The sequence below is a fragment of the Echinops telfairi genome, unplaced genomic scaffold (assembly GCF_000313985.2).
Source record: "Echinops telfairi isolate 266 unplaced genomic scaffold, ASM31398v2 ScPeMD7_5592;HRSCAF=6446, whole genome shotgun sequence".
NCBI lineage: Eukaryota > Metazoa > Chordata > Mammalia > Afrosoricida > Tenrecidae > Echinops > Echinops telfairi.
Genome location: NW_022109491.1, coordinates 53,829,757 through 53,852,757, shown reverse-complemented (window position 1 = coordinate 53,852,757; position 23,001 = coordinate 53,829,757). Strand labels below are relative to the sequence as shown.

Below are 23,001 nucleotides of genomic sequence, written 5' to 3'. Positions count from 1 at the left end.
CAGACTCTGAGGAAGGAATAAGCAGTTTAATTCTGAAAAATTAGCCATAGAAACCATGTGAAAAGCTGTGAAATATTGTCTGAAATCGTGCTGGAAGATAAGCCCCTCCAGTTAAAAGACATTCAAGATATGACTTGTTTTCTCAAGACAGAGTCACCCTTAATGGCCTGGACAGAGAATAGGTTCAGGACTTTCTTTTGCTGGTGGAACACAATTCAGACTGAGAAGACACTGCTGCAGGTACCCACTGATATTAGGAACATGCAGTATAAGAAGTATGCACCTGGGACATTGGAAGGCATCTAAATGAAATGGAACATGGAAAGATTGTTATCCTAGGATAAGTGAACTGAATTGGACTGGTATTGGCCCTCGTGAGTCAGACAGTCACATGGTTTCATATGCTGGGAGTGACCAATTCAAGGGGCAAAGACCCAGAGTCATCTTCAAAAAAAAAAAAAAGAACAAATCAAGGTCTACCTTGAAGTATAATGCTGTCTGTGATACCATAATATCTGCAAGTCTAGAGGAAAGTCCTGTCATTACAACTATTGTTACAATTTAGCCTCCAACCACTGAAGCTAAAGATGAAGAACCCCACCATATTCTTCAGTCTGAACTTGAGTCCTTGTTTTAGTTCAGGCTAACGTTGACTTACTTGAGTATTTACTGCTGGCAGGTAGTCCCTGGGTTATGAAGAGGCCTGCTCCTAACTAGGTCTTTAAGTGGGATTTGGAGGTGTGTCAGAGCAGATGCTTGAAAGTTCGTAGCCTCCCTTCAGAAAACGCTCAAAGTCTTCTTAGTGATTTAAGAGCTACTCCTGTAGCAAATAAAGTGCCTATGATGAAGAATTTGTTGTGAGTAGAGGTTACTTCAATATTTTAAAAGTGAAATAAAATTTACATAACACCAAAAGGCAATTAGAAGTTGTCCATAAGCTTGTGTAAATGCTTAGGACCCAGAAGTGGGTTTGGGTAGTTGAAAGAGTGAGGAGGTTGGACAGTTTAAAGTTCAGTTATTTGTTGCCGAAAGGGGTCATTTGGCATGAGGACCAAGAAGAATGTGGGATCCTGACTCAGGCATTAAAAAGCAATGAAGCCAGGCTCCATAAGTAAGGTCCAAAAGCAAAGGAGACTTCTTTGCCAAAGAAACAAGCCACGAACCCCCTTCCAACCATCCCGCATAGAAATCACAGCTATACATTCAATAGATAGCTCATGATGCCTACTATTTGCCTGGATCTTCTTTTAGAGAGAAACATGGGTCTCATCTCTGCTAAAAGAGCTTATATTCCACTCAGTGCCATTGAGTTAATTGCTACCTATAGCAACCCGAGAGTGTGGAGTAGACCTGTTCCCTATGGTTTCTGAGGCTGTACATATGTATGGATGTAGACGACCTCAACTTTCTCCCTGGTAGAAGCTGGTGGATTCAAATCATAATTTCCTTTCTTTTAGCAACCTAACAACCTAGGGTTTTGTTTTGTTTTTTAAATTATATTCTCTGTGATAGTCTTGGTAATTAAATAAAACAATCAATCAATTCTTTTCCCATATTCTGGGGAAAAAGTCGTGTGGAACACGTCATCTCTTTCATCTAGAGGACGGCCAAACTCTTGGCCAGTGTGAACTCAGCAATGCCCTGCTTGCTGGATAGTTTGAATTGAAAAGTCAAACAGAACTGAATTGGAATTCTGCCTCTGCTACTCACTAGCAGGTGTCTTTGGATAAGACTGTTGACTTCTCTCTAATGGTTCCTTTATCAAATGGGAGGAGGATGGGAGTTGCTGGGAGGATTAGCCAAGATGTATATAAAATCAATGAGTGGACAGCAAAGGTTGAATAAATATTAGGTGAATTAGAAAGAAGACAATAATTGTTGATCCCTAAAAATATCACATTTTGTGGGACTCCTGTTTTAAACCTACAGGCCCTCTGCAAGAGCAGGTGTCCAAAATAACCCTCCAATGCCAGGTGAACAGTTAATTTGGCTACTGAGCAAGTGAGCCAGTCCCTCTAGACAGGATCTGGATGGCTGCTAGACACAGATAAAACCTACCTGAGGGGGGCCCATCATTCTATGGGAGTTTATTCAGAATTCCAACTCTTTCTCTGGGTAAATGACACATTGAACCATATATACTTTATTGATGGTTAACAATGAGTCACATACATTAGGATGGGTGTTCCAAACAACAGGCTTCATCCAATTTATCCTTGGGGACAAATTGAGAGTGACGACACATATCATGCCTTTCCTCCTCGTTACACTTTCTCTTCCTGTGCTCTTTTCAACGCTAAGAATTAATCACCGCCCTCACACCTAGAGCTGAGCATCTTTACATGTAAAAGTTAAAATGATCCTGCAAAGACCCAAAACAAATTGTAAACCATGACACCCGTAACCAGGAAACACCTTAGGGACCAATTGGCAGAGAAAACCAAGCTAGCTTTCAGCAATTAGAAGAAATAAGCTGAAACGATTGAAATACATGTCAGAAATGATCACATGGCATAAAGGTCAACCTGTTTGTGAACCGTGGACCAGTGGGAGGAAGTGGCCAGATGCAAAGCTCAGCAGGGCTTCACCCACAACTAACAATTATAAATAAATCAATAAAATGGCATTCTCTTTTGAGTGGCCATGTTGGTAAATAAAATGTACGAAACACTTGAAGAGCCACTCTGATAGAAGGTAAGCCTAAAAAAGCTACAGACTTGCAACAGACCACCCCTGGCCCCACACATTTTGGCAACGCTCATGAGTGACTGAGCATCCTCTTGAATGAAAGGCTTTAAGTATCCAAACGCAGCACCAACCTCCCAGAAACATCTAGCAGCTTCTGATGAGCTGCTGCCACCTAAGAGATTTTGAAACTTAAAAAAAAGAGAGAGAGAAAGAAGCATGTTTATGACAAGTGATCCAGATATGAGCATGTATCCCCATTTTCCTTTCCGAATTGGTAATAAAATCTTGCACTGTTCTTCAGCCACGGTAGCCTCTTTAGCTGGAATTCTATTCACATGGCGGGTGGCAGAGTGATGACATTAAAACACAAACCAAACCAAAAAGAAGCGCCCACAGGCAAACTGAACTTGGAGATAGCACCGGGAGATCAGTGAAATATCTGAAGTCTGGCTAGATAGTGTTCCGAAACTTGGATAGGTTTTTGAAAATATGATTATGAACTGTGTGACCTTCCTAATGAGGAACCAAAAGGATAATGATGCTCTCGGTGATTAAAAGAGGAGCAGGGAAATCTAATTAGAGGATGTGTGTGTTCCACTGTTGGTGAAACAGAACCCTCTTTTCAGCAGTGCTCGCTGATGAAGGCACATCACTCCCCTTCAAAGGAAGCTTTCCTTCCATTCTCTGTAATTAACAGCAGCCCACGTGGCCCTGTGCTGTGTTACAGGAAGATGAGCCAGGCTTTGCAGCACAACTAAGCCAGCGGATATGGAGGAAGGAAGGGCAGCCATCTTTGTTTTGTTCTCTTTACCACCCCTTGCTTTGGGCTTACAACAAAGACAAAACGGTTTAAGAAGTCCCTATCAAATCTATCAGCTCGTCACAAACCTGAAAGAGACAAGACTTTAGTCTCTGCCGAATCATAAGCTTCCGTGTCTGCGCTGACATCAGCACACCCTGCATGCTCAGTGGGAAACCCAGGATGCTGAGGCTAACAGCCAGACATCAAGGAATCTGGCAGAGGAGGGGAAGGTGCGTGGTAGTGACAAGAAGCCTCATCAGGAATGAAATGTGAAACGTCTGCATAATTTTTCTAATATGTTGACATTTTGCTGGTTGGATAAAATACAAATGATTGAGCTGCTGTCATCAGCCAACAGCAATGGAAGCGTTTTCCGTGACTCATTCCCCTTCACCTGGATTTAAATTGTGGATGCAGAAAATAAAATCATATACATTATCAGCAGGAAATGGGCAGATGTATACAAATTTTGATGTTTCTGCACTAAGAAATCATGTGAAGAGCTTCTTCCTCAACAGTGAATGGTTGATATAATTTCCCTCACAAGGAACGCCCACAGGGGAGAAAAATAAATAAGTAAACAAACCTGCATTTCAAGTTAGAATCAGAGCATTTACAAGACTGTAATGCAAGGGAATGTGTCTGAGAAAGAGCTATTTGGATTCCCTGGGGGTGGGAATAGTATGAAAAATCCTTTTGAAACTTTGCGTTTTAATTTTTCTTGCTTAGTGAAGAGTTTCAAACTACATAGAGGCTATAACTGATGCCCCTATTGACTGGGAGCTATATGTATTAATTGAACAAACATTTAGTAGGCAACAACCATACAAGATACAGTGCCATCCATCCCAAGGCCCGGGAAGGGGAATGCAAGGGGAAGTCAAAAGTATTGCTCCCTGGGTTGCAGTTCACAGACGCATAAAGAAAGCACATTTGAACAACCCGAGGGTGCTGGCCGACATGTTTCCTCAGTAATATACTTGTCTTCCTCTCGTTAGGATACTTTCAAATGAAAGGCTCCCTCCAAACAGTGGCTTCTGAAGAGATCTCCTGCGTCATTTAAATTCAAGACAGTGAGATCAGCTCAAGGTTATGGTGAATATTTGGGGGAACCTCAAAGGTGTCATCGTGATAGATTTTCTTAAAGGAGGCAGGATGATCACAGGCTTATTAAGAAAATGCCGGAAGTTACACTGGGAATTTCCCACCCTCCTGCAAGAGTTAGTGTCTTGGAAACTCACAGGGGCAGTCCTAGCCAGCTCTGTAGGGTTGCTATGAGTTGGCATTGACTGAATGGCAGTGAATTTGGATTTGGGCTGTTTGTTTGTTTGTTTCTCTTACCATCACCTTAATGACAATGCACCTGCTTATTCTCCAGAGGTGGCAAGGAATAATCTAAGCAAATTTTAGTGGCAAATCATAACCTATGTATACCCCGATCTTGTGCAGTCGGATATCTTTTGCTTCTCAAAGGTCAAAAAACATTTTAAAAGAATTTGCTTTTGAATGGCCCAAACTGCCATTGTGAAGTGTTAAAATTCGGAATGCAGAATTATTCAGAAAAGGGCTGGAGAGGTGGAAACACTATCTTCAGAAATGTATACACCTAGGTATTGGGTCGCTCAAGAAAGACTAGCTTCTTGTTTTATATTATTGTTTAATAAATGTTTCTATGTTTTTGTAACACTCTTTAACTTACCTACTTTCAAACAAAATACAGGTCAAATGAAAGCCTAGAATATGAAATGCTTAATTTTTCAGAGGGATTTGCGAATGCTCCAGAGATGAGGAGGTCTTGCCTGGTAAAGGTGGTGAATGGAGTTCCTTTCTTCAGCCTGGGTCTTTGTTCTTAGGCTGTTCCCTGCCCACCCTCTCAAGCAACCATGGGGATGGAACTGATGGCAGCTTGCTTTATACCATAAAGAGCTCGTGACTTTTGCACAGCAGATTCTGTGCAGAGTTGGGCGAGTTAGATTTCTCGGGAGAGGCTTTTTGACTCCGATTCAGGAGGAGAGAGCATTCAGAGGCTCAAGCACTGTCACCAACTTCTTGGAGGTGATTGTTATGCGACCGGGTTCACTTGGAGAGCTTGCCTGAAAAAGAGCATTGCAGGATCTTCCCTGGAGATCCTGATTAAATGAGTCTGTAACAAGGCCCACTGATTTTTATTTGTTAAACATTCAAAGTGGGTTTAACACAGGCTAAGGAATCTTGCTCTCGAAGATGCTTGACACAGAAGACCTCTCCTGTTCTCACTTGTCATCTTATCCCCGAACAACGTTTAAGGCAGGTGGCAGAGGAACTACAATCAGGTGGAGAAGGAAACACAAGATGCATGTCGCCCTGTGGGTATACCGCCAAACCAGAACGGGGGTGATGGGAATCAGAGTTGGCAGAAAGAACAGACCATCGAGCAGAGAGGAGACTGAACTACCGGGGAGGACAGGCTGGGAGACAAAGACATAGACCCAGCTGGGGGAGTGGATATAGGGAATGCTGGCTCTTCCTGTTAAAAGGTCTGGACGTGAAATGAAGGAATGATGTGCAGCAGTCTATGGAGGGCAGAAAGTGGGAGTTTTAAGAGAATCCTCACATTTCTAGGGCCACCTGCCCTTGTCTCCTTGAGACACCTGAAAGAAACGTTCTCACGCTCGCTGCCATCGCGTCTGTAGTACAGAGCAGAACTGTCCCTGTGGATTTCAGAGGCTGTCACTCTTCACAGGTGTGAAAGCCCCTTCTTCCTGTAGATCTCTATCAAGGGAAGGGGAACAGCCTAGAGACAGTGGGTGAGGGAGGGATCATAGGGCAGGGATTCTGAGTGCTCTGTTCATTTATCTTGGGCGGGGAGGTGGGGGGCCCTTAGAGGAGAGAGGCCAGAGAAAGGTTGAGGTAAGAGGAGTCATTTGTGCAGAGTCTCCTTAAAGAGTATGCTGTAAAGAACCCGGCAGACATGTGGATTTACTGGGGATGGGTGGTCAGAAGAAATCAAGACTCCCTCCTCCTGCTGGCCATGGCTGTGGTGGCAAGTCCTCTGAGTGGGGCTACAGGTACTCTGCTGTCTGGAACGCCAGAGCCCAGAAGCCAGATTAAGGCGAGTGCTTCGTCATTGTCACCTGCAGTGCCAACATGCCCCTATTCCTGATGTCACTTTTAATGTCACCAATTTGTGTCACTACAATTTCACACCCAGGATGTGAGAAAGCTGTTGTTCACTCTAGAGTAGCTTCCCTCCCCTGGCTGTGTTTGCGTCCTGAGTCCTCCTCCCCTGCCGGTTCCAGTAATCCAGGCGTTTATAGGCCTCATTAAGCACATCACACACCCGGCAGCACCAGGATGTCGGCAAGGCCAGAATCTCTCCTCGTTGCACTTTGAGGGCAGGGAGATGGGGCTCTTCGTCATGCCCAGAGGAGGCGAAATGGGTCGGCAAGTTCACAGGAAGTGAATGGCTTCATGAGAGGCAGCGCTAAGGAACGCAGGCTGAGCCAAGTCCGGCAGGATTTCAAGGTGACAGGGCACCAGGTGGGCTCACAAAGACAGCATCCATTGAATACAGTTACATGTTTGGGGAGCAAGATATCTTCAGGGGCTCGGAGCACTTGACACGATTTCTGACGTTAAACACTATCACTTTGGAGTCCACTTTCCTCTCCCCTGCTTTATTTACTTATTTTAATTCAAAAGAGAGTTTTAGAAACTGGAGGTAAGCTAGAAGTCCAAATTGTTCAGCTCTTGCATTTTATCGATATCTTAGGAATAAGGAGAGTCATTTCTGGTCTTTGTCAGAGTTGGGACTGGGACCCATTTCTGTCCTAGAACAAGCCTCTCCTCTTTATTTTTCTCTCTGTGCAGTGCATGTATCCATAGTTGCTAAAAACCAACAACAACAAAAAACAAACACCAAAAATCCCAAAGCGCCCTCAGCCTAAGGGACCTGCTCGTGGTTGTGGCTTTGTGAGGTGACAGTTTCAGGAGGAGGCCCCGGAGGTGCTGGGTACCTCACCTTAAATGCCAGCTCCTCACTGGTCTGCTAATCATCCACCCACCTATGTTGTCCCTCATTTTAAAAATAATTTCCTGTTCCAACCCACACACTAATTCATTGTCTCCCTAGTCTTCTGTATTCCTTTGAAATTTCTTTTATCCCATTTTCCTTTGTTCTTTGCACGTAGGTGTGGAAATATTTTAATGAAATTTGTAGGAGAGGCCTATTGTGTGTGCATATTGTGATGGGTTCACAGGTGTAGTATCAAAAGATTCTCTCTCCCAAAAATGTAAAACAAATAAAAAAACAATCTATAAATACTTGCCTAGAAACTGTGTGTGTGTGAATGTGTGCATTGCTATAGGGATTGTAACAGCAAAACCCAGTCTTAAAAAAATGAGTTCATGATTAGAAGCAGGGAGTTGTTGGTCTGTGGAATGGCTACAAGCAGGCTAATTGTTGATAAGGAGTTCTATCACAATGTGTTTCCCAATAGCTGTGAAGGAGTTGTTAAGGGTTGTAACTTGAATGGAAAGGTTGAGTTGAAATGGTAGCAAAGATACCAGCCCTTGAAATCTAAGTACATAGCATCAACCAGTTAGTGTAATCTCCTGTCCTCTCAACTTCCTTATCTGGGAACACGGGATAAGCCCAGTACTTATGTCTTAGAGTTGCTAAACAAGATAAACCATCTGAAACATTTAGTCTAGTGTCTTGTACCTGGCAAGTGATTGGCTATCATGAGCCATAGTTATGGGGACATTGAGAAGTCACAGAGCTTCGGTGGACACCAGAAAAGGTTTCATCGACTGGACAACACACTGTTGACTCTGGACACATGTATTGTGCTGAAACTATTGCCTTTCCGTTGTAGCATCAGATACCCCAGAGTCCTCATCTGAAATGCTTTCACTGATTAAAAATGAATAAATCATCCAAGGCCCTGTGAAGTGGACTTTCCTAAAGCCATAAAGAAAGCTTCACAGCAAAGTTTGGTCTTGGAAAGTCTGGGAAGCTGAGAGACCCTACTCTTTTCAGTAACATTTTCATTCCTGACAGTTGAACTCCTATTCCATCACAATGTGCCTGACCCACTGCTGCGGCGTATACCTGTGCTTGATTGTGTGCTAGATACCAAGAGAAGGCCGAAATCGTCATGGACCTCCATCCATGGGCTTAAAGGTTCCAATGGGGAAAATGAACTGGAGCTAGATCTATGGAACTATGGAAATGAGAGGCTGAAGGCAACAGAAACAAGGAGTCTCTTGTGTCATGGCTGCCTCCGCGTCAATTAGCTTGGAAGAGGTAGCCAATGCTTATCCCCTGGAGGAATGCCAAAGTGAGTCCAAACAAGTCAGAGAGATGTAAGGAGGTGGTGATCGGGTCAGGAGGATCAGAGAAGGATTCTCCGAGGAAGGGAGACGTGGACTGAGACGTGGACTGAGACGTGGACTGATAGATGGTGTTCACCAACTGGGGGAACCGTGATAGGATGAGTGACAGGAACTGGTGGCGTTATAGCAAGAGTGCACATGTGACTGGAAGAATGGAAAGCACAGGCTCCACAGAGCAGTCCTTGTTTCAGCTGTGCCATGGGAGATGCTGACAGGAAGGGCAGTGTCCCAAGGGGTTGTCCGAAGGCAGTAGTAATCATAAGACCTTGAATGGTTTTCATTTTATTATACCAAGCCAGTGAATATTGTTTTATGCCTCTCACAATGATATTCTTAAAGACAACCGGCCAGAAAATATCATCCCAAGGTTAGCTGAGTAAATCAAGGCCTTTGGTCTATGTGTGTTTTCAAAGTTAATCATCTAAATGTACCTTTTATAAGACTTTTTATACAGACATGAGCAGCCGGTGGGTTCAAACAGCCAACCTTTTGATTGGCAGCTGGACTTCTTATGAAAAAATACATCCTCTTACCAGGCTTTTGAGACAGCTTCTAGCACTGAATGCTTACATGAGGGGACTAAAGCTCAGAAGTTTGCATAACTTGCCCAAAGTCACATGTCTGAGTGGAGCTGGATAGGGATGTGCACCTTTGTGGGGATTTACATGTTCCCTTGTTATCTATGAGACATGTCTTTCCGTAGTTAAAGGCAGAGGGGACAAGAACCCAGGACATCCGAATATCAATCTAAGGCTCTTTCTCTTGATAAGACTTGTATTCCTTGCTCCTAGCAATCACACCAACTGACAGTGATGGCAGGGGCAGCAGCAGGCTGGCATCCCTTCTCACACTTTCAATCCATTTTATCTAGACCAAGAGCTGGGCATTTGTGAGAAAGATGGAAATAGGGTTAATCATATAAGATTGTGTTGAACCCAGAGCTATGAAAGCCAATACCACGTCTAGAAAATTCAAGAGTTACAAAATTTCATCTAACTGTTTGACACTATAAAAAAAGTAAGGGTGTCAGACTTCCAAGTGTAGAAGTACAGCGGACACCAGTTTCTGGCCATCTAACTGTATGAGTGAATGTATTCCTGTTTATATGTATTTGTGTATGTCCTTATGTTTATCCTTTAGAGCCGCGGTTCTCAACCTGTGGATCGCGACCCTGATGGGGGGGTCAAACGACCCTTTCACAGGGGTTGCCAGATTCAGAACAGTAGCAAAATTGCAGTTATGAAGTAGCAATGAAAATGATTTTATGGTTGGGGGTGGGGGTCACCACAACATGAGGAACTGTATTAAAGGGTTGTGACATTAGGAAGATTGAGAACCACTGCTTTAGATAAACACTCCCAAAACTGGGGAAAGGAGCTAACTGTGGGTTTATCAAGATGGTATTCATCAACCGTGGGCACTGAGTGCTACTCAACCTCTTTGTTCCTGCTGTGATTAATCTGTAAAATGGGGTTAGTAGTCTAACCCCAATGGAATTAATAACTAAGTTACAAAATGGTCCTAGATACCAGTAAATATGTAGTAAGAGGTAGATATTAGTATTATAAATAATGTTCAGATGTATGTCTATTTTAAAATAGTTTTTATAACACTGTCACAAGTCCTCTTTTCCTCAGGTTAAAAGAATAAAACATACGCAGTTGATGTCTCCATGGAGACAATCAGCAAATAATCCATTTGATCTCTGGGCTAAGCTCCTCTTAGTGCTACTGCATGGAAAAGGAGCAGAGCATTCCCCACTTTAAAGTGACCAACTGGAACGGTGCTGCTTTGGAGACATAAACCGATTCTGTTCTATGATGGTTCCCATGTGTACATGTCAAAACCATCATACCCTACATGCTTGTTACTTAAAATATACAGTCCTAACCCCTCAAAATCTCTCCTGTAAGGGGGGATAAGGCAGAGTGTTGGAACAGGCAAGTCCATCTTTCAGAAGACCAAGTGTACTTCAATTCAAACTCATAGGCATTCCGGCAGGCAGAGGAAGGAAGGAACATGCTGTACCCACCTGCCACTGCTGATGAGGGGCTTATTTCTAAGACACACACAGCACAATGCACACACAATGCAGAGAGGAAACAAAAAACATAGATCACACATTTTAGATGGTTGGTGGACAAGGTTGAGCAAACGTCCACGGTGACATCTTGATCGGGGGCTGAGATGCCCATGGAAAATGGGTACCTCTTCATCCTACTCATCAGTCACCTCCCTCCAAGCAAACCTCAGCAAATCAACAGAAACACACACACATAGACTACCACAGCAAGCCGGCCACGGCCCAGGGTGTGAGATGTTGCACAAGACGACGGGCACAGCGCCGGGAAGATGGAGTGAGGGGGAAGACCTCTCCATCCACATGGAAGGAGCCCTTCAGAGAAGGCTTGAAGGATACAATTGTGGAGGCACCAGCCACTTTGATGAGACCCCAGCCTTGGGCTCCATGTATTCTGTTTCATAAGAACATGCCATGAAGGTCACCGAGTAGCATGTGCCTTTGTTCAAAGTGATAAATATAGCCCCGAGGTCATAGTCTTACTATACAGGATATCTTACAATCACATATAAAGGACTCGTTCAGATTTTTAGCTCATATTACAATTGAACTACCTCATGGTTCTATCTTCTTTATAGCAAACATCATAAAACTTGCTTAGGATATTGTTTACTCCTGTAGTAGGGGGTAAAACATCTTTCAATAGAGCAGACAATGCTGATTACTTCATAAACGCCACTGTCCCACATTCTGCCACAGATGGCAGAGGAGCCATGGAAGGTGGCCAAAGCAGTGTGGAGGGACACAGGCCAAACTGATTATGCTTTTCCTCCCGCTTGTCACCCTTAAACTCCCCCACCTGCCTGAGCCCACTGCATTCAGGCTTCCGGCACTCACCATACAATGAGATGCTGGCATTGGTGTTCCCAAGCTTGTTTGCGGCTACGCATGTGTAGTTTCCATAATCCTTTTCTGACACATTGAAGAAAGTCAGAGTGGATAGGCGACCTTTGTTCTCAATTCTCACGCCATCGGGACCAGTGGCTAACCTGCAATCAGACGTGGTATTGCTATTCTGGTTTTACGAAGTTCACCGACACAGCAGACGGAGTGGCTAAAATTGCTTACGATGCCATGAATCAAGCATACAGGAAGATCTTCCTCCTCACAAAAGCCGTTTCCTCTAACCAACCTAGTCTCTTGAACGCGAACACTAGATGCCACCGTCTCTGTGAGGAAGGACAGTTCAAGGATGGCCATGCTCAAATGACAAATGACTCCGGTCATCAGACTATCCTGTCTCTAACTAGTCTAGGAATCAGAAACAAAGTACATTTATTTTGCCCACTTCCCAGCTTCTTCCTCTAATCCCTCCACACTCAGCCACCCCCACCCCACCCCACCCCACTTTATGGTTCTAAAAGGAGACTGTTACAAAGGAGGTTGTAATTCATTTTTGTATTGCTTTTATGCCTTCTCGCTCCCCTTTAATTCCATCCCCTTTCCAGTGGGGCCTGACCCACCATCTCTGTTCCGAGCTGCCCAAGCTCCACTTCAAAGTACCTGGTGTCTTCCTTGAACCACTGAAATTCAGCCATGGGCACTGCCGAGGCTTCACAGCTCAAGATGCCTTTCTGACCAACGGAGACCCCAGTGTTCTTGGCTTTTGAGATATAGGGGGGATCTATGGGGAAACATAAATAAACATGAAGATTATTCCATGAGGTAACGGGAAAACACATTTAGCCTCCTGAGATGTGAATTGATTTCTTGGGACACCCTTGCCTCCCAGTTAAACAGTGAGTTATTCTGGGAAAACCGCTTCTTTTTGGAGATTCTGCTGCAAACCAATTCGAAGTTAATAATTCCCATTTGCTGAAAGCACTGAAAATCACAGAAAAATTCAATGGGGCAATCGACAGGAAAAAGAAATTTGATAAAAATTCGGTAAGCAGGTACTAGGGACTCTCAGCAAATGGCTTGGTCAATGTCAGCTTGTTCCTTTGATCCTTACTCCTTCTTTCCCCCTGGAACGCCCTGGCAGTGGGTCAACTCACAGTTTACAGTGATTTTTACTTTCCGCACATCAGGTGCAGCCACATCATTCAAGGCGCTGCATTCGTAGTCCCCGGACTGGTCGCGTTTGATGTCAGAGATCTCCAGGTACTCATCCTCACTCACAAAGCCTTGGCCTCCTGGGGAGAGAGACGCAGACACAGAGCATCAAGAAACTGTAGAACCAAGGGCGAGGTGATCTTCTCATCTAGAGCTTTCGGAGAAGGAAAAAGACAAGCCATACGAATGCAGCTGGAATAGCAGTCAAATATATAAGATAAGATCTCGATCATAGGACTTGGCATTTGAAGAAAAACTTCTCTGCTTGCCCCCCAGATCGATGCTTTGTGGCCAAGCCATTTTAACTTGTTTGGGTCATTCAGTGTGAAGGGGATATGGCTAATCTTTTTTTATATGAATATTATTATGACTAGCCGAGAGGGTACCTCTGAAACATCTAGCACATTACTAAATGATGATTTTTAAAATATGTGTCATGATAAATAATACAAGAAAAAATGTAATGACTTTAGCCTATTTAGGATGCATCACATCTTAATTCTTTAGCATGTAGAACTGCCTTTTCTGGATACCCAAGACTTATTATTTCATTTCCCTGAAATTCAGATTTCTGAGTGACCCACCAGGAGCTTTGACCTCAGGTATTTTTGAACCTTTTAAAGAAACATGTTTCTAAAATTCACGTTTGAGTCAAACAGTGCTATAAATAAACTAGTAAGACCATTTGCCTTGGGCCTTGTGCTTTTTGTGAGGAATTCAATCAGTTTCAAGAAACAAGATGGTAAAAGTCATTATAGAAGCTTGCTTAACAGTAAATCAGTAATTGTTTTAATTGTCTTTACGGACAATGCTATATACAAGTTTTCTGACCACAATTTTTTAAAACTAATTTTCAATATGGTTCTTTTTCCGTAACAATGAAAATGCAACACGATAGGACCCTTGTGGTTTCCTCAGCTGCAGAACAATGTTGACTTCCTCTTCAAATAGTACTCCAACTTGGAATCTGTATGTTAAATCTTCAATCAACTTCTAGTATTGGCTTACTATGATTTTTATTTTAATACAAGAGATACTTATAAAAGAAACATAATTTTGAGAATTGTCACAAGGAAGGGACGAACCAGCCAGGGTGCAGTATAGCACCGACGAAACACACAACATTCCTCTAGTTCTTTAATGCTCCCTCCCCTCCCCCCACTATTGTGACCCCAGTTATACCTTACAAATCCAGCTAGACCAGAGGATGTACATGGGTACAGATAAGAGCTCTTTACACACAGAACCCAGGACAGATAAAACCCTCAGGACCAATAATGAGAGTAGGGATACCAGGAAGGTAGGCGGGGAAGGTGGAGGGAGGAAGGTGGAACTGATCTCAGTGACTGACGTATAATACCCCCACCCCCCACAGAGGGACGAACAGAAACGTAGGTGAAGGGAGACAGCGGATGGTATAAAATATGAAAATAAAAAATGTATTTAAAAAACCATAATTTTTATTTTAACAATACAAGTGACTTATATAAGAAAAAGCTTTGAGAATGATGTACAAATGCGCTTTACATAATTGATGTGTGTATGGATTGCGACAGCAGTTGTATGAGCCCCTAATAAAATGTTTTAAAAAAAAAAAAAAAAAAGAAATAGAGCCAGACTGCCCTTTAGGAGATAGAGTGAGGCGACTTTGTCCCATGATGGATATGTTATCAGGAGAGAAAAGGATGTCATGTTTGGAAAACTAGAAAGCCATTGAAAATGAGGAAGACCCTCAAAATAAATAAACAAACAAACAAATAAATAGAATTTAAAAGACCATCAAAAGCTGGGTTGACATTGTGGCTGCAATAATGCCCTCAAACACAGCAAGTTGGAAATGTGGGTCAGCCATATTGAATTGTGCTGCCAGAGTAAACTACACACCAGATTTCAAAGACTTAATAGTTTTCAAAAGAATATGAAATAGCTCCAGAATAATTTTAAATATTGTCTACCTACTGAAATGATATTTGGGATATATTAGGTTAAATGCAATAAACACAGAAAAACAAATCAAACTCCACTCCTATCAAGTCCATTCCAACTCAGGGCAACCCTACTTATTATTAAAATTTATTTTACTTTTTCTCTAATTTCTAACATGACTATTACATTTTTTAAATTAAAAAAAAGAAAACATTACATTCTTTAAAATAGATTAATGCAAAAGATGCAGGTTTTGTTTCAAAGTGTATGTGGAGTGAGAAATGAATGAGTGAAAAGGCGCTTGGTGACTCTTCTGCATGAGGTGTTTGATAAACATTTGCTAAAAGAAAATAGGTGGGGTCAGTAGCCCACAAGATGAGGCACTGGCTCCTACCAATGTTGTAGAGCTACCTAGTGGATGGCTTTCTTGCAATTCATGGGGCCAGGCACTGTGAGCCACGGTTATATCTTCTAGCAACACTCTGGTCCAATAAATGTAAAAAACAACTCACGGCTATCGGGTCAATGCCAACTCCTCAAGGACAGAGCCCCCCAAACTGTAACCCTGTCTGCCCATCTTTCTCCCTTGGAGCAGCTGGGGGTTTGGAAGTGCAGCCCCGCCTGTAAGCAGGACTCCACCAGGGCTCCTTCCTCAGCCCAGCACGTGGTTCACTCCTCTGGTTCAAACAAAGGGAACAGAGGCATGCTCCTGAAACACAAATGGTTGGTTCTACCTCAAAAGCCAGGCCCCAGTAAAACTCAACCAACACAGGAAGAAGGGAAGACATTTGCATTTCTTACAGACGCATTGTGGCTGGATGTCTTTTCAAGATCTGGGCCTTCTGGCCAAAGAGGTTTACAGGATAAAAAACAAACAAGCAAGCAAACAAACCAAAGAGGCTCATTATAACTTTCCCCCCAGTTCTGTCAGAGCAGTCTGGTCCACTGGCTGCTTCCCTCATCAAACCATGGTCCACCATGGGTGTGGAACAGAAGGGGAATGTTTGTGGGGGAGCTAGGAAAGGATGATTTTTGTGATGAAGTATTTTAAGAAGCATGATAAAATAAAAAATGGCTTTAGTTACTGAAACTATATGTCTCTGGGTGATTCAAATTGTTAACCCACTCACCGCTAACCCAAAGGGTTGAACCCAGTCAAACACACCTTGAAAGAAAAATCAATCCTTGAATCCCTCTGGAGCACTGTTCTCCTCTGTCATGCATGACGTTATCATGATTTAGGGTCAATTCAAAGTCTATTGTTTTTTGTTGGCATTATGTCCGTGGACCAACCTGAATATTTTCAGGGAATAAATAGTAATAAACTTCTACAAGCAAAATGGCCTTCCAGTTTCACCTTCCCTTTCTGTAAATAATTGCAGGAGCATGAATCTGGCTTTCTACAACGAAGATTTAATTATTATTTCAAAATGTCCTATGGCATACTCGAGACAGTAATTAATCCCAACTGCATTTAATCAAATATTCTCAATGCAGAGACCTGGCAGGAAGTCTGGGCAGGAAGGCTCTAGATCATGCTGGATGAGTCCAGACATACCAGCCAGAATTGCAGTCATGTTAGATGAAGCTGGAAGAGACTGTTCCATAGAAGAGAGGAGAGTGTGTCGGACAGGGAAATGATGTTTACCCAGTCCTTAACACTCTATCAGTAGATTCGAGACACTTCTTGGAGCAGAATGTCCACCACTCTCTGGAACATGTCAGTTTATTCTCATGAGCTTTGGTGGGCTGGTGGGCTAAAAATTGGGCTGCTAATCATAAGGTCTGTGGTTCAAACCCACCAGTCACTCTGTGGGAGAAAAGATGAGGCTGTCTGCTTCCATAGAAATGTATAGCCTTGGAAACCCACAGGGGCCTTTGTCCTATTGGATCACTATGAATTGGAATCTTCTCAATGGCAGTGAGGTGGGGTTTGGTTTTTTTTTTTTCTTTTGTGTGTGTGTGTGGGGGGGGGTTGGATCTGCAATGCTGTTTTTGTGGAACCGTTATGTGCAGCAAAATAGGAAGGAAGTGTGTTTCATGCAAAATAAGCATCATTAAGACAATACTACCTCATTGAGAAGATGTATTTTGTAAGTTTTTGTTATAAAGTGTTGCTTCTCAGATTTTAATTTGCATATAAATTCTTTGAATATCCTTAAAATATATAGATTCTGATTCAGTAAGTCTGCATAGATCTGGGACTCTATATTTCTAACAAGTGGCCAGTTCATGCTGATGTTATTGGTTGCCCCCACCACCACCAAAAAAAATATCCACTACCAATAAGTCAATTCCCACTCAGAACAAGCTTCCACAGGGTTTATGAGACCGTCGATCTTTAAGGTAGCAGGTAGTTTCCACCTCCTCCTGCACAGGAGTAATGCTCTAAGGAACCGTACAAGTACTACAATCTCTGTGTCTACAAAAGTCGCCAACTACTGCTGTGAGACGACTCCACACGCAGGCCTACTTGTGCTTCATCTGCGGTGAATTTGAGTCACTGAATCAATGATGCTGCTTCTATGTGTGGTTCTCTCCAACCGCTGTAGGATCTTCCTTCAGAATCAAAGGTTTTACTGGTTTTGTTTTTAATTGCTTCCCCAAGAAGCAAGGTAAACCTCCACGTACTTGTGCTTATTTACTCATCTGTAATGGTGTGGCGAAAACATAGTTGATGTGGGAAACAAACAAACAAACAAACAAACGTGTGTAAGTGCTTCCTAAAGATTAGTACATAAACACAAGTAAGCCCATGCTTACCACGCTTATTGGATAATCTGCTCCTGTGAGTGCTCTTCCAGCTGAGACCCTATTTGGCTGCATCTTCAAAAGACGCACGAGCTTTGGATGTTGGGAACGGTAGACTAGAATACACTGAGGTTGAAAATGAGGAACCTTAAAGCAAACTTTTCTATTGCCTTTTTATGATCTATTAAAAGCACCCACCCCACCCCCAAACCCCACTGTCATCCAAAGGATTCTGACTCATAGTGATCCAACCTTTCTGAGGCTAGAAACCATTATTGGAGCAGACAGCCTCATCTTTTTCCACCAAAGTGGCTGGTGGGTTTGAAGAGATGATCATGGTGTTATCAGTCCAACTCTCACCCAGTAGTGCCGCCGCATCTACCCCCAAACACATGTTTACTTAACAACAAAGAACCAAGCTCGCATTAAGTGTCTTCAAGTTTGTTCTGACTTAGAGAGACTATGGGGACTCAGACAATAGAAGGATACGTGGCCTGATGCTGAGCCGTTCTCACAACCATTGCTATGTTTGAGCCCATTGTGTTGATCCATCTTCTTGAGAGTCTCTTTTTATTTGTTTTCTTTTGTCTGATCCTCCACTGTACCAAGCACGGTGTCTTTTTCCAGGGACTGATATCTCCAGATAACGTGTCCAAAGTATATGAGATAAAGTTCTACCATCTTAATCCTTCCTGCAGTAAAGAGCAATTGGAAGGCCCTATCTGACCTTGTCTGGCTTCCTGATTGTCCCAAGGCAGGAGTCAGACACGATTCTATGGTCCATCCTTTACCAGAATATTCGGATACCAACCATTCCACCCACACCATTCTACGCCTATGCTGGGTTTGACAAACTGTTGCTGTGACCACACAGAACTCACAGACAATACTCAGAATTAAGGGAGTTTATTATGGAAGTTAGTAGGTTACCACAAGTCAGGATCAGTGAACAGAAATGAGGAGCTGATTCCAAGAGCCCAAGTGGAAAGCGAATGATTTGAGAATGATGGCAACAAATGTACAAATGTGCTTGACGCAATGGATGTATATATGGATTGCAATAAAAGTTGTACAAGCTCCCAATAAAATGATTTAGATTAAAAAATAAATAAATAATGAAAAAAAAGAGAAAAGGATATAGCTGTTGGCCTCTCCTTTCAGCAGCCAAGTCTCTCCACTTCTCAGCCTCTCAGCCACAGAGTAGCCATGTCTTCCTCTGGCTCTTAATCTCTTAGCCACATAGCCCCTTGGCCTTAGCCTCTTTGGACCATAAAGTCAGCTGCCTGTAACTCTGTCTTCTAGTTGTACAGCCTCAGGTCAAATAAGGAAAAGATATATAGAGTCACTGCATGGCTCCTCTGAGTCTCTGGTGCATCTGGTCCGGTGATCTCTGCCACTTCAGACAGAGACCTTGTAAGTGTGTGTTTTTCTCTTCTCCATTGCTGCTTCGAAGATTGCTCATCAGAGATGGCTCACTCCACTGATAGCCAGGGGTGTGGCAAGAAAAAATCCCTTTTCTTAGTGTTACAACACACCCTATTCTTATAGCTCCACCCAATCATTTGGTGGGAGTTCAGGAGGCTTGGGTAGAAGAGGCATGTTAAGAAATTTCACTCTGCCACACTTACCTCGGAGAAGCTGGCGGTACTTCTTCCAAGACAGATTTATTCATTCTTTTGGCAGTCTTTAGTCCTTGCCAACACGGTCAACATCACCTTTCAAGTGCATTCATCCTGTAGGCTTCCTTTTTCGTCGTCCAGCTTTTTCCAGGCTTATGAACTGGTTAAAATCACCATGGTTTGGGTCAGGTACACGGCAAAGTAACATCTTTGCTCTTTGCCACTCTAAAGGGATCTTTTTGTAGCAAAATTTCCCAATGCAATATAGCATTTAATTTCTTGACTGCTACTTGCATGGCTGTTGAATGTGGATCTAAATAAAATGAATTTCTTCAGAATTTCTATCTTTTCCTCCATTTATTGTGCTATTGCTTATTGATCTAGGGGAGAGGATTTTCCCCCCTTTTTTAGCATAGATGAGTGAGCACTTTCAGCCTTGCAACTATTTATTAAAACATCGCAATTGGTATTCAGTCCACTTCCGAGCCTTCTTGAACACCAATGTCTCCAGTGGGCTTCATTCAATTCCAGTGCTTGATCATATGCCACCTCCTGAAGCGGTTGAAGTCTGACCAATTACTTTTGTTATGGTGATTCATTCCTTCCATCTGTTTTTGAAGATTCCGGCAATTCCCCCCTATTTTGCTCATTGAATCTTTCAATATTACAACACAATAGGTTGATGAGATTTTTAAACTATCTGTTTCAGCCTCAGTGAAGATAACTCAGATGCCATTTTCTTAACTACTGTGAGTGCTGAGTGAGATTTTTAATTCAGAATAAATCTAGGTCACTAACTGCCGGGAGACTTAGGAAATTGAAGGGTTTAACTCTTCCATTACCCTCCCAGTTACCATATGCAACGCTGACCATGTGCTACAGTGAAAGGGATGAAGGTACCACATGGCCTAACCTGTTTGCCAGGGAGTCAAACCACTGACTATGGATCCAGAGGATAAGAGAGAGGAGAAACACAGGAAGGGAAAACAAGGAAAAGAGGGGGAATAATGTGTCCGTGTGAATAAGCAGGATGAAAAGAAAGGCAGGGGACATCAGGCAAGATCATTGGCAGTTCTGGAAAGATTGTAAGACATACATACGCAGATGGGTTTAAAAAAAATAGGCTGCATGTCCACAACATCTTCTCTGGCAAAATATATGAAAAGAGAAGTACCATGTTTGCCTTTTATGATGAGATGGCAATAGCCAAAGGGATATGAGCCTGCCCCAGGCTTTTAGGTGCCCTGGTGTAACAGGGGTGGGAGTCAGAAAGTGGAGTCAGAGGCCTTGGCAGGAATGCAAGGGCACGGGATGGGTGCTTCCACAGAGGGGTGCTTCCAGAAGTTACGTTTGATTCATTGCCTGAGGAGATCGAGATCCGCCAGGGCGCAAATAGAGCTGTTTCTCAGGGCATGTGGGAGGCCCCTGGCCAGGCTTCTGTGGGACCCCTCAGGTGCAAGCTGCAGGCTTGAGGGTAGGTTGAGCAGCGCTCATGGAGGGCGAGGCATAGTGGATTCTTCTGTGAGAATGCATATTCTTCCATAACTCAGCAACGGAAAGCAACCTGCATGCAATATTCACAAACAGGGTCTATTCCATCTGAGACATGGAGGAACAGACGGAGAACAATGTCTTGCATTCTGGATGGCCTTCCAGCATGCTGGTTTTCCTTCTACTTCCTCAGTCAGCCCTTCACAACCGCAGAGCGGGAAGTCACATGAGGGTCAAAGACGTAGCTTTCTCTTTTGTACAGGTTCTCATCCCTGTCTAGATATCCCCAAGGACGACGCCCAGAGCTGCTATCTTCTGCAAGATGACTCACCTCCTCAAGGTTGATCTTCATATTGAGGCCAGCCCTATCAGATCACTCGCAAAGATCCAAGTTCATCTTCTAGGTGGCCCTGCCTCCTACTGTTCCTCTAAGTGTACTACATCAATTGCCAGCACTCTGGAAACTCGAAATGCCATAGCTTTTGTGTCAGTAGGTGACTCACAGGGGAACATACCTGAGGGTGTGTGCATAGGAGAAATGAACCGGAGGTAGGTGTGTGTGCGTGTGCGTGTGCGTGCGTGCGTGTGTGTGATCTTCGATAAAATCCACAAAAGAGGAAAAGGGAGGCTGAGACAAGGCTAAGTTGGGGCTGAGGATAAAGGTGAAGGAAAGTGTCAGAGAAGGAACTTGGATGAAGAAGCAAGTGGAGCTACTAGCATCAAAGCCAGAGCATGGTAATAGCTGAAGTTCATGTTAGTCCAATGATGGGGTTTTCTGTAAAAGCAAGATAAGAGGTTTTACAGTTTCCCTTGAAGAGGGTCCATTGTATTCATATATGATCCTTGTCCAGACTAAACTTGGAAAGGTGGAATCAGATGCTCAAAGAGCTGTGAACATGCCTTCGAACCCGTGTGGCCACAACTCGGATCTTTGGTCCACCCGGTAAATATTCCCTCCCCTACTCACAAAGGCTAGGTAGTAATCCAAGCTATCAAGGAACAGGGCTCTCACCCTGGAAGTGGAAGCCGGCTGTGATGGTCACATGTCAGCTAGAAACCTTGACCTAGAGGTCTGGAAAAAACACAAGAGCAGCGGAAACAAAAAGGTCTCGTTCTTTCTGATGAGGTCCTCTCCTCACGATCTCTAGGCCTGCAGTGTGAGTGAGAGCTGGTCAGAAGTTCCTCAGGGACTTGTGTCCAAACCCCATGGCTTAACCACCTCTCTGTCCAGGATTCTGGCCAATAGAGAATAATCAGATAAAATGAGCCACAAACAAATCAGAATATCAGTTTTATTCCTATAAAGCCAGACTAACAACCTGGGCTTGGAAGCCAAGGTCAGTGTGGAACTTCCTGCCTCTTCCCTGCTAAGTAAAGAGAACTGGGCTTGCGCAGTGGGAGTCCTGGACTGAGCAGCTCAGCTCAACAGCTGCAACTAAGAGGAATCATGGTAATTAAACAGAGATTAAAGGGTAAGGAGCACCCACTGGACCTTAAAAGGCGGGAATCAAGAAGGCAGTGGAGATGCAGCAGTGCTACCCTCATTTATAGATCATGTTCTTGTCGCTGATTAGCTCAGTCCAAAGGATGCCTGCCAAATAATCTTAGTGATTATCCCTCTCTCTTGAGAGAGAGAGTGAACAAGGTGCAAGGGATTCTGTTTTCTAGAAACATGAGGACTAGGAGTCTGCTCTTTCTCTCTCTTTTAGAGCTCTGGCATCATCTTCCAACATTATAACTTTTTTGTTTTAAAGCACATGATCCCCCTTGGGTTTGTACATGGGGAGTTTCCAGTATTTGGATCAGGGCTTGGCTCCCAACAACGGAGTCTTGCGCTGTATGCCATAGCTCTCCTTGTAGATGTCACTGCTAGTTGTCATTCCGTTGCTTTTCACTCCCGTCTAATTAGTTTTGTGAGCTTTCTAATGCTGTGCTTTTTCAGAGTCATATTGCCAGGCCTGCTTTCTGGGTGGGTGTGAACCACCAACCTTTGGTGCCACCCAGGGACTACTTCCCGTATCTTAACCATTCCTTTGTTCCACATGGAAAGCACCCTGAGGACAGGAACTATACATTCTACTTCTTTGAAATCCTGTATCATCCATCTAGTGGAGGCATCTAGTATAACACAGATAGTATCTGTTCAAGTTGTACTTGATGCCTATTGGTTTGATTGTTTTGAATCCCACAAACCCCATGCTGATTCTGTTTCC

General features: G+C 43.4%; 1 protein-coding gene across 4 annotated transcripts in view; it reads right to left on the bottom strand.

The window, feature by feature from the left end:
- Positions 1-23,001, bottom strand: part of OPCML (opioid binding protein/cell adhesion molecule like) — a 1,483,171-nt gene that overhangs the window by 5,774 nt on the left and 1,454,396 nt on the right. For 3 of the 4 annotated variants that reach the window (XM_045295297.1, XM_045295298.1, XM_030887036.2), the window contains 4 exons: positions 12,944-13,081; positions 12,450-12,570; positions 11,784-11,935; positions 10,899-10,925 (listed from right to left, as the gene is read on the bottom strand). In XM_045295297.1, the coding sequence (XP_045151232.1) occupies positions 10,899-10,925; positions 11,784-11,935; positions 12,450-12,570; positions 12,944-13,081 (438 nt within the window). The remainder of the gene's footprint in view (positions 1-10,898; positions 10,926-11,783; positions 11,936-12,449; positions 12,571-12,943; positions 13,082-23,001) is intronic. The other variant, XM_004714207.2, reaches the window with a different exon arrangement.